The sequence below is a fragment of the Suncus etruscus genome, chromosome 1 (genome assembly GCF_024139225.1).
Source record: "Suncus etruscus isolate mSunEtr1 chromosome 1, mSunEtr1.pri.cur, whole genome shotgun sequence".
NCBI classification, from domain to species: domain Eukaryota; kingdom Metazoa; phylum Chordata; class Mammalia; order Eulipotyphla; family Soricidae; genus Suncus; species Suncus etruscus.
The window spans coordinates 148,290,537-148,305,976 of NC_064848.1; the positions used below are offsets into that span (position 1 = coordinate 148,290,537).

General features: G+C 43.8%; 1 protein-coding gene across 1 annotated transcript in view; it reads right to left on the reverse strand.

Moving 5' to 3' along the window:
- Positions 1-15,440, reverse strand: part of KIAA1549 (KIAA1549 ortholog) — a gene marked incomplete at its 5' end in the record, with an annotated part of 126,773 nt that overhangs the window by 15,439 nt on the left and 95,894 nt on the right. The window contains 1 exon segment of the mRNA XM_049782727.1: positions 14,231-14,536. Within this exon segment, the coding sequence (XP_049638684.1) occupies positions 14,231-14,536 (306 nt within the window).

A 15,440-nucleotide genomic window follows, 5' to 3' on the forward strand; every position in this document is an offset into this window, starting at 1 on the left:
AGCTCCAGAGGTACATAGAGAAGAGAGGGCACCTACGGATGTGACCAGGCAGAAACTGAACCAAGAACCCATACAAAGGGCTCGAGTCCAAGCTCTAAAGAAAGCACCTATAAGACTTGACTGAAAAGAAACAGATCACCCCGTCCAAAGATGGGGAAAAGAGGTGTCCTCAAAGGAGACACATAGAGGGCCAAAGATATATGAAAAACTAGGCTCACATCACTGATCATCAGGAAATGTAAATTAAAGCAACTGTGAGATATCACTCTGCACCAGTGAGAAACATCCAAAAGAACAAAATGCCATGTTGCATGGATATGGGGAAAAAGGGGGCCTGGTCCATGGCTGATGGGAATGCTGAGTTATTCAACATTGGAAATTTTGGAAAACACAATATGGACATCTTTTTTTAAATACTTTTTGTTGGTTGTTTTTATTGTTTTGTTTTGGGGGCCACACTCAGCAGCATTCAGGGGTTTCTCCTAGCTCTGCACTCAGAAATCACTCCTGATACACTCAAGAGACCATACGGGATGTCAGGGGTCCGTCCCAGGTCATCCATGTACAAGGCAAACGCCCTACCACTGTGCTATCACTCTGGCTCCAATAAGGACATCTTTTAAAAACACTAAGAATAGGGGTCGGAGTGGAAAGGACTTTTTGTTTGTTTGGGGGCCATAGTGTGAGAATATGCCTTATTCTATGTGCTGGTTCTCAGACCTTCTGTGTGTATGTATGTATGTATATATGTATGTATGTATGTATCTGTGTCTCTGTGTGTCTCTGTATGTGTATCTATGTGTCTGTGTGTCATAACTAAGCCTTGCACAGTATGTTGACTCCTAACTCTGGGTTCTGGGATCCTTCCAGGCCAGGCTGAGAGGGCCTGTATGATACTGGAGATCGAAACCAGATCTGCCATGTTTGAGGCAAGCACCCTCCCTGCTGTACTTTGGCTCTAGCATGTGGGAAGGACTCTCTGGGCACCTGACATCTGAGGTAGAGCCATGAAGGCTGAAGCGAGGAAATCATCAGACTCCAGGAGTAGAGAGCACAGTAGACGCCCAGTAACACAACACACAGGGCAGGCCGGAAGCTGCCTCTGACAGATGCTCTCGGGTGGCATCCTCGAAGTGGTGACTCAGGCTAACTGAGAGCTTTGGGAGTATAAACTGGTCATGAAACTGGTGTCACCATGAGAGCCTCTGGTAAGCATGTGTGTGGGAGCTATGCAGGTGGGAGGAAGTTGCCCAGAAACTGAGCTCCTGCTCCAGAGTTGTCTCAGACTCACCCACCCAGTCCAAAAGCTATTAGAACCAGGAGAGAATCTATCTCTGTTTGGAGCCTCTCAGATCTGCAGCTCTTGGTGGTGGCAGCCTAGGCTGACTCACCAACTCTGGATAGGAACCTCAGGTTCTAGGGAGCCCTGCTCAAGGCACTCTGACAAGCCAGCCCTGCAGCACTGAAAGCTATAAGCTGAAAGCTGCTCTGACTCTGACAAACAGAGCATGAAGACAAGACCAAAAGCCAAACAAAGCTCAGTAGTTTTAGAAAAACAAATACATAGCATCCAGCAAGTTCAGGATGATGACGCGTGGCTTCCAATCACCGCTGTCACAACTGAACACGAGAGCAGAGAAGCAGGGACGTGGCATTTGCAAAAACAAAGAGAATGGGGGGGGGGGTCACTCCTCAGGGAACTGAGGACAGATCAGGCAAGGAGGCATCAATGATGGCAAAGCAGGGGCTGACGAGAGGACAGTGGGGCACTTGACTTGGATGCAGCTGACCTGGTTTGACCCCTGGCACAATGCTACGTCTCCCAAACCTACCAGAACTGATTCCTGAGCACACAGCCAGGAGTATGGCCTGAGTACTGTTATGTATTTCCCAGAAAAAAAAAAAAAAAGTAAAGTGAAGTTTAGATGTGAAACTGTGTCTGATCCATGACCAGAGTACTCGATGGAGTCTCAGAGACTGGATCCTGCAGAAGGGAAGGATAGTGACACAAAAGAGGAAAGAGAGACCCAACTGAGCTGTGGGACAGCTTTGTTAATAAATGTATAATTGAAGATTCGAGAGAGGAGAGAAAGAGTAAGAAAAACAGACTAAGAAAAAAATTTCTGAATGTGCTAGAAACAGATCTTCAGGTCCTCAAAACTCAGTAAAACTTGAAAAAGAATGCCCTCATTTAGCCATGAGAGCACGGGTCAGGCTTTTCAAGGAAGCTGTCACCACACCTGCGTGAGTGCTGAAGCTCCTTCTCTCTCACCCTTCTGGAGGGCTGCTCCCCACACCCTTCAAACACAAGCAGTTTCCAGTGGCTCTCAGGGACAATCTGAGTGTCTCTCCTCTTTCAAGCTCTGGGAACTCAGGCTGCCCGGAGACCCACCCAGTTCTTCCTGGGGTCCCCCTCCTGGCAACACATTAGAAGCTCTCAAGATGGTCAGTGTGGCCAGCAGGATGCCCTTCCTCTTTCCTTTGTGGCCTAATACCCACTGTGCTGAAGACCCCAATGCTAGCTTAACTGACCTGATCTCAGAGGGTTGTCAGAGGCAGCTTCCGGCCTGCCCTGTGTGCTGAGTTACTGGGCATCTACTGTGTTCCCCACTCTTGGAGTCTGACGATTTCCTTCCCTCGGCCCTCACGGCTCTACCTCAGATGTCAGGTTGCCCACAGAGTCCTTCCTACAATCTAGAGCCATAATACAGCAGAGAGGGTACTTGCATCAAACGTGATGACCGGGCCCGGAGAGATAGCACAGCGGCATTTGCCTTGCAAGCAGCCAATCCAGGACCAAAGGTGGTTGGTTCGAATCCTGGTGTCCCATATGGTCCCCCGTGCCTGCCAGGAGCTATTTCTGAGCAGACAGCCAGCAGTAACCCCTGAGCAAAGCCGGGTGTGGCCCAAAAAACAAAAAACAAAAACAAAACAAAAAAAAACGTGATAACCACAGACTGGGTTTTATCTCTAGCACCCTACAGGGTTCCCCACCCCTACCAGGAGGGATCCCAGAACACAGCTAGGAATAGATGACTATGGCCCCAAACATACAAAGAGTCCTTCCCATATCCTGCAATGCTCAGTAATGGTACCCTTTGAGCCCCTGGTCCAACTGATGCACCCACTTCCCATATGTGTCTACCAAGCAGGAGAGCACCTGCTGGGCATTGGGTCTTGCACTCCTAATACCTGCTGTGCCCAGAGTAGTGCAGGTGCCAGGAATCTTGGACTACAAATAGGAAATTGTCTCTTTAAAACTTAATGTGGGGACCAGAGAGATAGCATGGAGGTAAGGCATTTGCCTTTCAGAAGCATGGTGGTTGGAATCCCGGCATCCCATATGGTCTCCTGTGCCTGCCAGGGGCGATTTCTAAGCATAGAGCCAGGAGTAACCCCTGAGTGCTGCCGGGAGTGACCCAAAAACAAACAAACAAACAAACAAAAAACTTAATGTGTAACCAAGGCTGTTTAAACATTCTCAACACAGACCACACAACTGCATCTGACTCCACTACACGGACACCATCACCAAGTCATGAAGGGAGCTGCTGGAAAGCTGGTGGAAAATACAAAGCGATTTCGGAGAACAATTATTTTGACATATATCATCACCTAATTTCACCTTGATAAAGCTCAAAAAAAGAAAAAAAGACAAAAATGAAATCAAGGCCAAGGAGATGGCTCAAAGGGCTGACAGCAGATTTGGCATGCAGCAGGCTGAAGAGATTCAACATGACCCCCTGAGCACCACCAGGTGTGACCCCAAAAAAACTAAGAGAAGCCAGTGTAAACATACCCTAGAGAAATTTAATTTGTGATCTAGTAATTCCTCTCAAGAGTCAAACCTGCGAGTTCCATCATTTTCTGAAAATGTGACCTTTGAACTTATACCCTTGAGGTTAACCTTTACCTCTCATTGGAGACAAAACAGCTGAACAAAGCTAGAAGACATGTCAAGCTCCAAGGTGGAGACATGATATCTGAAAATCGTCCTGCCTCCTGAAGGGTCATATTCCTGAGCAGTTCAACCAGTAGTTGCCAAAGTGAACTGCCAGGAACCCACAGACACTGAGGACAGGCCTGTCCCAACAAATGGCAACAACGATTTTGGTGATGGGAACATGCTCATTTTTTTTAAATTCTTTATCAAGCTGGAGTGACAGGGCAGCAGATTGTTGCTTGCCTTGTACATGGACAACCTTCTCTGGCATTCCATATGCCAGATTTCTGAGCATGCCAGGAGTGATTCCTGAATGCAGAGACAGAAATAAGCCCTGAAAATTGCTGGGTATGACCCAAAATTTTTTTAAATTTAAATTAAAGATGAAAATTATTTATCAAGGGAGCTTAATCTGCGGATAAAAAGGAATTCTTTTTTGTTTGTTTGTTTGTTTGTTTGTTTTTTGGGTCACACCCGGCAGCGCTCAGAGGTTACTCCTGGCTCAATGCTCAGAAATCACTCCTGGCAGGCTCAGGGGAACCATATGGGATGCCGGGATTCGAACCAATGACCTTCTGCATGAAAGGCAAATGCCTTACCTCCATGCTATCTCTCTGGCCCTAGGAATTAATTCTTTAAAATGAGTGTTGATTCTTGGGCTGAAGCAAGAGCAGAGCAGTAGAACATTTGTGTTGCACACTATGGCCCCGATAGACCCAAGTTTGATCCCTAGCATCTCAAATGGTTCCCTGAGTCTGCCAGGAGATATTTCTGAGTGCTGAGCCAGGAATAATCCCTGAGTGCCAGGATGTGGCCCAAAAACCAAAATTATATAAATAAATGAGTGCTGACTCCTATCCTTATCACCGCACTAGCTACAATAGCCAGAATCTGGGAAAAAACCCAAGTGCCCGAGAATAGATGAGTGGCTAAAAAAACTGTGGTACATTTACACAACAGAATTCTATACAGCCAACAGAAAAAAATGAAGTCATGAAATTTGCTTATATGTGGATAGGTATGGAAAATCATTTGTGAGATAGAAGAAAAATTATACACGGTATGGTAATAATATTCAAAGACAACAGAGATGAAGGCTGGGAAGACCAATCTAAGGTAAGAAGCTTGCCACAAAAAGCAGTGGATGCAGTTAAAGCAGGGGTCTCAAACTCGCAGCCCTCGGGCCGTTTGTGGCCCTCCCTACAACATTTTGTGGCCTGCGGCCGGCCTTCAAATATCGCAGTATTCGTGATTATTCGCTTACTGAATAATTGCAATAAAAATCGCATTAGTAAGAAAAAAAACACATCAAACATTTGCATACCCCGAGCAGTTCCGTTTGGGGTATGCAAATGTTTAATGCGATTTTTGGCGATATTTTTCTTACTAAAGCGATTTTTTATTGCAAATATTTGGTAAGCAAATAATTGCGAATACTTTGCGCCTAGCACAGACATCATTTCCAATGCTCTGCCTGCTGTTTGTTGCATTATCAGAGGCCTAAGGGAGAGAAGTTTATTACAAAATTAGATTTTGTCATACCTTCATCATGACTTCATCAAAGCCTGCAGAGAAGAGAAAGATTGATGACGAGCACAGACAATTTCAGGAAAAGTGGGAGACGCAGTATTTCTTTGTTGAGCACAGGGGCATCCCCACATATCTTATTTGCTCAGAGAAAGTTGCAGTGCACAAGGAATACAACTTGAAACGCCATTATTCAACTAAACATGCTGAGGAATGTGCAAAATATCAAGGAAATGAGAGAGACAAGAGGGTTGCCAGTCTTAAAGCATGTCTAATGAGGCAACAAGATTTCAAGAAAGCAACCAAAGAGAATATTGCATCAGTCGAAGCTAGTTCCATGGTTAGTGAGATGATGCTAAGGCAGGGAAACCATTCACAGAAGGAGAGTTTGTTAAAAAATCCATGTTACAGGCTGCAAGTATTATCTGTCCAGAAAAGAAAGGTCAGTTTAGCAAAATCAGCCTTTCTGCCAACACTGTGGCAGAGCACATTTCTGACATGTCAAGTGACACTTATCATCAACTGTGTGAGAAAGCCAAATATTTTGATGCATATTCAGTTGCTCTTGATGAGGGCACAGATATAACAGACACTGTGCAGCTCACAATTTATGTCCATGGTGTTGATTGCAATTTTGAATTGACAGAGGAGCTGCTCACAATCATTCCAATGCATGGCCAGACCACCGCTAATGAGATATTTCGGCATCTGTGTGATGCCATTGAGAATGCAGGTTTGCCATGGAAGAGGTTTGTTGGAATAATAACCGATGAAGCACCATTGATGACAGGGAGGAAAAATGGACTAGTGGCACTTGTTCAAAAAACTTGAAGAGGAGGGTGTAGAAAAGGCCATTGCTCTTCACTGCATTATCCATCAGCAGGCCCTTTGCAGTAAATGCCTGCCGTGTGACAATGTGATGTCTGTTGTTGTGAAATGCATCAACCAAATCAGATCCAGGGGCTTAAAGCACAGGAAGTTCCATGCTTTTTTAGAGGAAATGGAGTCAGAATATGGAGATGTGCTCTATTTCACCGAGGTATGTTGGCTCAGCAGGGGAAATGTCCTGAAAAGATTTTTTGAGTTGAGAGAAGAAGTGAAAGCCTTCATCTTCATGGAGAAGGATGGGAATGCTGTTTCTGAGTTGAGTGAACACAAATGGCTCATGAACTTAGCTTTTCTTGTTGACATCATACATAAGCTGAATGTACTAAACAAGATGTTACAAGGTCCAGGGCAGCTTATCAGTGCTGCCTATGACAACGGGAGAGCATTCTCCACAAAACTTGTGTTATGGAAATCCCAGCTTTCTCAGACAAACCTTTGCCATTTCCCAGCATGCAAGGAACTTGTGGGTACAGGCATACCATTCAATGGTGAGAAATATGTTGATGCTATTTTTAAGCTAGAGAAGGAATTTGATCACAGATTTGCAGACTTCAAAAAGCACAGAGCCACTTTACAAATTCTTGTGGACTCCTTTTCCTTTGACGTGCAAGATGCCCCTCCTGTGCTTCAAATGGAGCTCACTGACCTGCAGTGCAACTCTGATCTCAAAGCCAAGTTCAGGGAGATTAGTGGAAAAGCAGACATGCATGGGCAATTTTTAAGAGAATTGCCCCCAGCTTCCCTGAGCTTTCCCAAATGTTCAAGCACACCATGTGCCTTTTTGGGAGCACATATTTGTGTGAAAAGTTATTCTCCACATTGAACTTCAATAAGTCAAAGTACAGGTCTAGACTTAATGATGATCATCTTCACGCCATACTGAGGGTCTCAACTGCTTCCTCTCTAAAGCCAAATGTGGTTCAAATTTGTGAGATGAAGCGCTGTCAAGTCTCTGGCAGCAAGGAATAGGCAAAAGATGCCATGTTCAGAAGAACTGTTCATGATCTTCACTCAATGTTCTATTCATGTTCAGAAGAAATAATTAAAACTGTTAATAATGACGTTTGAGGACTATTTTTTTTGTGAAATCCCTTATGCAGCCCTGCCTCACCCCGACTTTGCCTCCTTTGGCCCCCAGGTAAATTGAGTTTGAGACCCCTGAGTTAAAGTAAAGAAGTGTCTACTGTGACAATGATAGTTGAAACTGATCACTCTGGACAATAAATGGGTGTTGAATGGAGATAAAGTGAAATGTACAGTATAAGGAAACAGTATGTACTAATTATAATTCAACCCAACATGTGGAACTTGCCACTCTGAATTATTCACTCTTCCATGTGTCAGGCCCATTAATATATAGTAAGAGACTCAGTCAATGTAGTTGACCATTTTCCTAGAATTTTCACTGCTTCCATAAACGCTCACAACTGTGGTTCAAAATTTGCTTCAACAACTGCAAGCTATTTTACAAAGGTGCTTTGAGCCTATTTTCATCACTCATATAAGATCTCTTTCTGGTCATTGAGTTCCTTTGCACTGCACCTCCATATTGCTGGACAAACCCCATGGTCTACAGATAAATGAATTATGCAAATGGATATCACTCATGTTAACTTCTTCCCAAACAAATCATTTCTACATGTAGTAATTGACACCTATTCACATTTTATATGGGCTGTACCTATGACTTTGTAAAGAACTACAGCTGTTTGTTTTATTTTATATAACAATGCTTTTTTGTCATGGGTGTACCCAATATCATCAAAACGGATAATGGTCCAACCTACACTAGTGAAACTTTTCAACCATTTTGCAAAGAATGGCAAATTAAACATACCACTGGTATGCCCTATAATTATCAAGGACAAGTCCTTGTTAAATGTGTTCATAGAACTCTCAAAATTAAATTATTAAAAAAAATTTAAAAGATACTATACCTCTGCTTGATTTTCTATCCTTAACATTTTTTTTTAATTTTTTAAAATTTACCTTAAGGGGAAACCCATACAACTGCTGAAAGGCACTTTCCAGAAGATGCACAGGCTCTGAAAACAATTAATTCACCTATCTGGGCTAAAACTGATAAATATTGGGTAGCAGACAACTTAAAAATTCTAAGAAAAAGCGGGCCCAGAGAGATAGCACAGCAGCGTTTGCCTTGCAAGCAGCCGAACCAGGACCAAAGGTGGTTGGTTCGAATCCCGGTGTCCCATATGGTCCCCCGTGCCTGCCAGGAGCTATTTCTGAGCAGACAGCCAGGAGTAACCCCTGAGCACCGCCGGGTGTGACCCAAAAACAAAAACAAAAACAACAACAACAAAAAAATTCTAAGAAAAAGCTATGCTTATACTTCTATAGAGGACAGTCCCAAAGAGAAACTCTGGGTTCCATTACATCTCATCAGAAGTCAACATTTCTGAGACTCAGAAAGGCTTTTTGCCTTTTCATCACTTTAAAAAAATAATATGAATGGGGCTGTAGGACAAAACAGTGGTAGAGCATTGTCTTGTACACAGCCAACCATAGATGGACCTGGCATCCCATATGGTCCCCCGAACCTGCAAGGGGCAATTTCTGAGTACAGAGCCATGAGTAACCTCTAAGCGCTGCTGTTGTGGCCCAAAAGCAAATAATAAATAAATAAACAAATAAACAAACAAATAAATAAATAAAAAGAAATCGTGTGAAGGATCCTCTTGTTTCCAAGCAGTTCAGCTGCACTTATACTTCTGTATAGAAATCAGAATGTACTTATTTATCTTTTTGATCCAATAAGAACCCAATTTAGTCATTTTCTCTTTCCTCTATTAGTTAGATAGCAAAATGTGAAACTCTGGCAACCCCACAATGTCCCTTGTCAGCAGGAAGCAGTCAGATGATCTCTCAACCAGTTCCTAAGTGATTAAATTTTCATTAATTAATTTCATTTAATTAAATTAATTAAAAGTTTAGCTTTTTTTTTCTTTTTGGTATAGGTTTTGTTTTTGTTTTTGTTTTTGTTTTTGAGCCACACCCAGCGATGCTCAGGAGTTACTCCTGGCTGTTTGCTCAGAATTAGCTCCTGGCAGGCACGGGGGACCATATGGGACACCGGGATTCGAACCAACCACCTTTGGTCCTGGATCGGCTGCTTGCAAGGCAAACGCCACTGTGCTATCTCTCTCGGCCCTTTGGTATAGGTTTTAACAATCCCTGCACTTGGGTCACCTTACAGTTTTTCTTTTAAGTAGTTTTTCTTTTTTTTTGGTTTTTGGGCCACACCCAGTGATGCTCAGGGGTTATACCTGGCTACGCACTCAGAAGTCACTCCTGGCTGGGGGGACCATATGAGACTTAGTAGTTTTTCAATTTTCTATTTTTCTCTCTTTTAGGCTATTTTCTTATCCTATTTGTTTTGGTTGTTTCTACAGATATTAAGTAGCTTTTCTTACAGCATGTTGCTATTTTTACTGTTCCTAAATAAAGTTTTCTTTTCTTTTCACTATTCCTAAACAAAGTTTGCTTTTCTTTTTTGGTCCCTCTGCAATGAAGCATCAAAACCTCCTATTAGAAGTAAAAGAATGGTTATTTGCCACCAATCCACCACCTACTTGAATCGGCTTCTTCAACTGGGGTCCTGGCTCTTCTGACCTGCAGAGAACCATTCCTGACTGCCCTGCGCTGAGAGATTATGTCATCAGTGAAATCCTTTGGATCTGACCTACCTGAAACTTGATTGACTGTGTAGAACTGTTGGACCCCTCATACTCTCTTGCCCTGTTCTCAACCAGTTCCAGCATTAAAGGAAGTAGCCTGCAAAGGCTCAGCCCTCACCCTCCTTGCCCTTACAAGAAGGCAGGATGTGGGCTGTTACAAGTTTGATATAAAGCAGAAAAATGGGTGCAGTATGTACATGGCAATTAGCCATTAAACTGCACCAACCACTAAGAAAAACAGGACATACCTTAAGATATAGAAGGTATTACATTCCTCTAAAGCTTAACGAGATTGGCTAACATTGTCCTTTTATAGAATTACCCCTTTGCTTGGGCCTTGATCATCTGTGCTTAGCTGCTTATCTCTTTACTCTATATAAACCCCTGCTGTACTCAATAAAGATGAAACTGCTTGATAGAACTCCCACTGTGTCTGTTTGTCCCTTTTACAGGCTGGATAATGCAGTGGTGAGATCACCCCTTTCCTCCCAACCCCTCATAGGTATTTTTTCACCCAGGAGGAGGGAAGGTTCCTAAAAAGGCTTCAACCCCCTGAACTCCAAAGCGGCATCTGCTGGACAGTCTCATGCCAGAGCTCACCCAAGGGCATCCACACATAGAACAATATTTGGATACTGTTATTTATTCTTATTCCTTCCCATTATTTTGTTCTACAGAAAAGGGAGGCTATATAAGAAAATAGACTCTTCCCTTTAAGGGTGAAGATGTCAGTTACCAGGCACCCGCCCCTTGGAACTGCCACTAGAGGGCAGTTGGCCTGAAGGGCTGAAGTATTTGAGGCTGCTGCTGCCATCATACACACATCACCACCACATTGCTCCTGCTGAATGGTTGTTGCTGAATTGCTGGAGAAACTGTTTACTAGGGTCTCTGTTCCTGCTACCTTATGCTCCTCTGCTACGACTTCTCTTTGTCCTTTCCCTGGCTGACTCCTGGCCCTGGACCCAACCTTGGTCTTCTTTCTCCCTCTCTTGCTTAGGGGGCTGGCTGTAAGGCCTCCCTGCTTTGCCACTCCCTCAATTAAACCCTGTTTCTAACCCTCCTTGCTGGGGTCTGAACACACAATATCCCTTCATTAACCACAGTGTCTAAAAGGAATAAAAAAGGAAAGGGGGGAGAGTAAAATGCCTGCCCCAGAGGCAGGCAAGGAGGAGAGTAGGAGAGAAACTGGAAACATTGGTGGTGGGAAATATTTATGGGTGAAGACTGAAAATCAATCATGAACATTGGTGGTGGGAAATATTTATGGGTGAAGACTGAAAATCAATCATGAACAACTTTGTATTCACAGTGTTTAAATAAAAAAAATGGAAAAAGAAAAAGATACTATTTACTAAGTTTATTTTGGTAACCATTTAAGGATATATTTAAGTTATATCATTATGCTTTATACCTTAAACTTATACATTACTGTGTCAAATATATCTCAATAAAACTGGTAAAAATAATTAAAAGATTTTCTGAAAATTAAAATAAAATAAAAATCGTAAATTGGCTTTAAAAAAAGCTTCCTTGGCTCAAAAACAAATAAATGTGTGCTGAAGAGAGATAGTACAGTGGGTAAGGCACAAGCCTTACATGTGGCCAACATAGATTCAATCCTCAGCATCCCATATGGTCCTCTGAGCTGCTAGGAGTAATTCCTAAGTCCAGAGGCAGGAATAACCCCTGAACATTTCAGGGGGTGGCCCAAAAACCTAAAACATTTAAAAAATTAAATAATAAGGGGGCAGGAGAGATAGCATGAAGGTGGGGTGTTTGCTTTGCATGCAGAAGGACAGTGGTTCGAATCCCAGCATCCCATATGGTTCCCTGAGCCTGCCAGGAGCAATCTCTGAGCAAAGAGCCAGAAATAACAACTGAACCCTGCCAGATATGACCAAAAACAATTTTTTTTAAAATAATAAGTGCTGAGTTAGAGATAGAGCAAGCAACAGAATGAGCTCTCATATGAAGGATAAAAACAAACATAATGATAATGTCCAAAGACTATGGGGACAAAGAACATGAACTATGGTGTTCAGTAGAAAACATGCCACCTGAGGGAACCGGAAAATTGATCGGGGGAGGGGGCGCGGTGAGGGGACAAAATGTCTATGGTGGAGGAAAATGTCAACCGTCACCTGAGAGAAGGGAAGGTAGAAAGGTGGTAAAGCAACATGTATAAAACCCCGCCAGCAACACTATGGTAAACTACAGTACAAATTTTATATACATTTATTTTCAAAAGTGCCTCTCATAGAAGACTAGTATGGGGGATTGTAGGCAGGAGGGGAGAAAGTGGACTCTGGTGAAAGGATCAGTGTTGAATTTATGGTATGCCTGAAACTCAATCATGAATCACTTTGTAATTTCACAGTGACTACATTAAAAAATTATAATAATAATAAATTAAGAATAAAGGGGCTTAGCCTACATGATGCAGACCGCGCGGGGGCGTATACTCCGCCCAACCATCAGTACCCCGATTTACCCTTCTTAACTTCAATAATACACAGTTCTAATCTCAGACCAAAGACATACAGTGGATCTAACAATCCCAGAACTATTTTGAAGGACATAAATTGAACACATATATCTTTTGAATATTTTATGTATATTTTCTTTAACGGCTGTAACTCTCTATATATTCTTCTACCATGATGTTCCTATCCACTTTTCATCTTTTCTTTTCTTTGTACGCTGTTCAATAAGGATTGTTGGTGGATCTGTCCCTCAGTTTAATGCCTATGATTGAACTATGTCATGGAAATTGCTGGTCTTGTTCCTATTGCCTCCAGATGCACCAATAACGCTTTATGGCATTGATCCTTCTTTGCATAGATACATTAAAATAGGAAAACACTATACCTACAGATAAGTTCTTATCTAATAAATCTCAGTACAATGTACCTTATACCCTGAACATTGATATAATGACCTGGCACAGGCCTCAGAAGAATGGGCATCCTCCATTCACGCCAGAACCAGGCAAGCTATCTACAAAACATCCAAGGTCTTTTATAGCAACAGCTGGAAGCAGTCCTCTACCAGGAAAGACACTACCAAGGGTATGACATCGACCTCCTAAAAAGAGACTTCCGTTTACACTGAGAAGAAGAGGAAGCAGTCCTCTACCAGGAAAGACACTACCAAGGGTATGACATCGACCTCCTAAAAAGAGACTTCCATTTATACTGAGACTTGACAACAACAATGATCTGCTCTATAGGACAGGGTTCTCTCTAGTGCCCCTTAAGTGTGAGGTGAAACGAGAGGATGCTCTGCACCATCCTGACTGCAATATGGGATATGCAGACTCCAGGACCTTTAATACAGAAGCATGATACCAACAACAGAGACTATGTGAGGAATGGAGGTGTATTGCCACTACAGACGATGACTTGAATTGGACAAACTAGTTTGCCTGGAGCCTAAAGTCAGTCCTGTGCCAGGAAACTTAAGGGGTAGGGTCTCCTTGTATTTAGACCATAATTTTTCTTTCCATGTCCCTTATATTTTGGTGGGCCTATGCAAACAAATGCCACTGTAGCACCATTTTTTACTATTTTCCCTTGACTCCAATCCTTAAGAAAAACAACCCACTAAAACTTTTGAGGTTAATTTAAACTAGTAAGCATGTGCATGGAACTAGATAAATGTACTTTGCCCTCAATGTTTAAGGAGTTACATAAGTCTAATCTCTTTGGATTATATTGTGTGCTGCTAAGAAATAGTATGTAATACAACTGGGGATTTGAGGGACAAATTAATTGTATTGTATATGGGTTCAGTTTTGTTTTTCTTAATTTTTTTTTGGTTGAAAGATCAAGGCTGGGATATCAAAAAAAAAAAAAAAAAGAATAAAGGGGCTGGAGAGATAGTATGGAGGTAAGGCATTTGCCTTTCATGCAGAAGGTCATTGGTTCAAATCCTGACGTCCCATATGGTCCCCCGAGCCTGCCAGGAGCAATTTCTGAGCAAAGAGTCAAGAGTAACCCCTGAAAGTTGCCAGGTGTGGCCCCCCCAAAAAAACCAAAAACAAAACAAATGGATGGCAACGGAATGAGACACCTTCACCAGAGCATCACCATCACATGTGTGACCCTTGGGAAGGGGTCGCCTGCCCCAGTCACTTAGCCTTGAGAGACCACCCAGAAGCCTTTAGAATACTCACGCTGCAGGGGTTGCTGGCGGGCGTCTGGGCTGGACTGTGGAAGGACCCCCACTGGCCACCTCGTCGCTCCTCCCGGGAAGGGGGCCCGCTCACTGGCAGGCTGGCAGGGGCACCAGGGCCTGCTGTCGTGGTGCTGGGGGCCACAAGGGCGAAGGCATCATCCAGGAGGGAATGCATGGTCTGGCGTGCCTCCTCGATGGATGGCCGTGGGGGGACGTACTGAGAGACCGGGAAGGGCAGGCCGGGGTAGCGGTTCAGCTCAGCTGAAGATGGCGTCTGTACCTCAGCTGGGAGGTCAGGATCCGACTACAGTGGAGAGAGGAGAAAGGGTTCATACTTGAGGGGCCCCGGCAGGCAGAGAGGCAGATGGAAAAACACAATGCCCAGCCATCATGAAACCCAGTGGCTCCCCAGGATGTGGAGGAAGACTGAGAAATTTGACAGTTCAATAGAGGAGGTATACTGTGCTTGTGGGGCGGGGAATGTTCCACTGTGGGGAAGGGGGAGGGAGTGAAAAAATAGAAGCCTGGGGGCCAGAGTGATAACACAGTGGTAGGGCATTTATCTTGCATGTGGATGCACCATGATCCCATATGGTCAATCCCCAGCATCCTATATGGTCCCCCGAGCCTGTCAGGAGCAATTTCTGAGCGCAGAGCCAGGAGTAACCTCTTAGCACCGCCAGATGTGCCCCCCCCCCACAAAAATAGGAGCCGACAGATAATACAGTGAAGAAGGCACTTGCTTTGCAGGTAGTTGAACCAGGCTCAATCCCCCAGCAACCCATCGAGTCCCCAATCACCAGTAGGAGTGATCCGAGTGGCCTAAGTACCAAAACAATAATAATAAGGGAAAACAAAGGGAAGCAGGAATCCAGGACAATTTGGTGGCTCAGAGCCTGCAAACATGATTCTGAATAGACACCATGCCTAGTGCATGAGCCTTGACCCTGCAATGGTTCCCAGAATCACAAGACACTTTCAGCCAGCCACACCCCAGCCAGGAAAGCACATGTAAGGGCCCCAGAGACAGTCCCTTCCTCACAGTTACTACAACTTGAGGTGCCTCACCCTAGTCATCACAACAGTGACAGGAAGGGAAGTGGGAGAGGGTAAGAAAGGACTAGGCTGGAGATGGCAAAGACTGTCCAGGCCAGAGGCCAGAGTGGTAGCAAAGCGGTAAGGAATTTTCCTTGCATGTGGCCAACCCT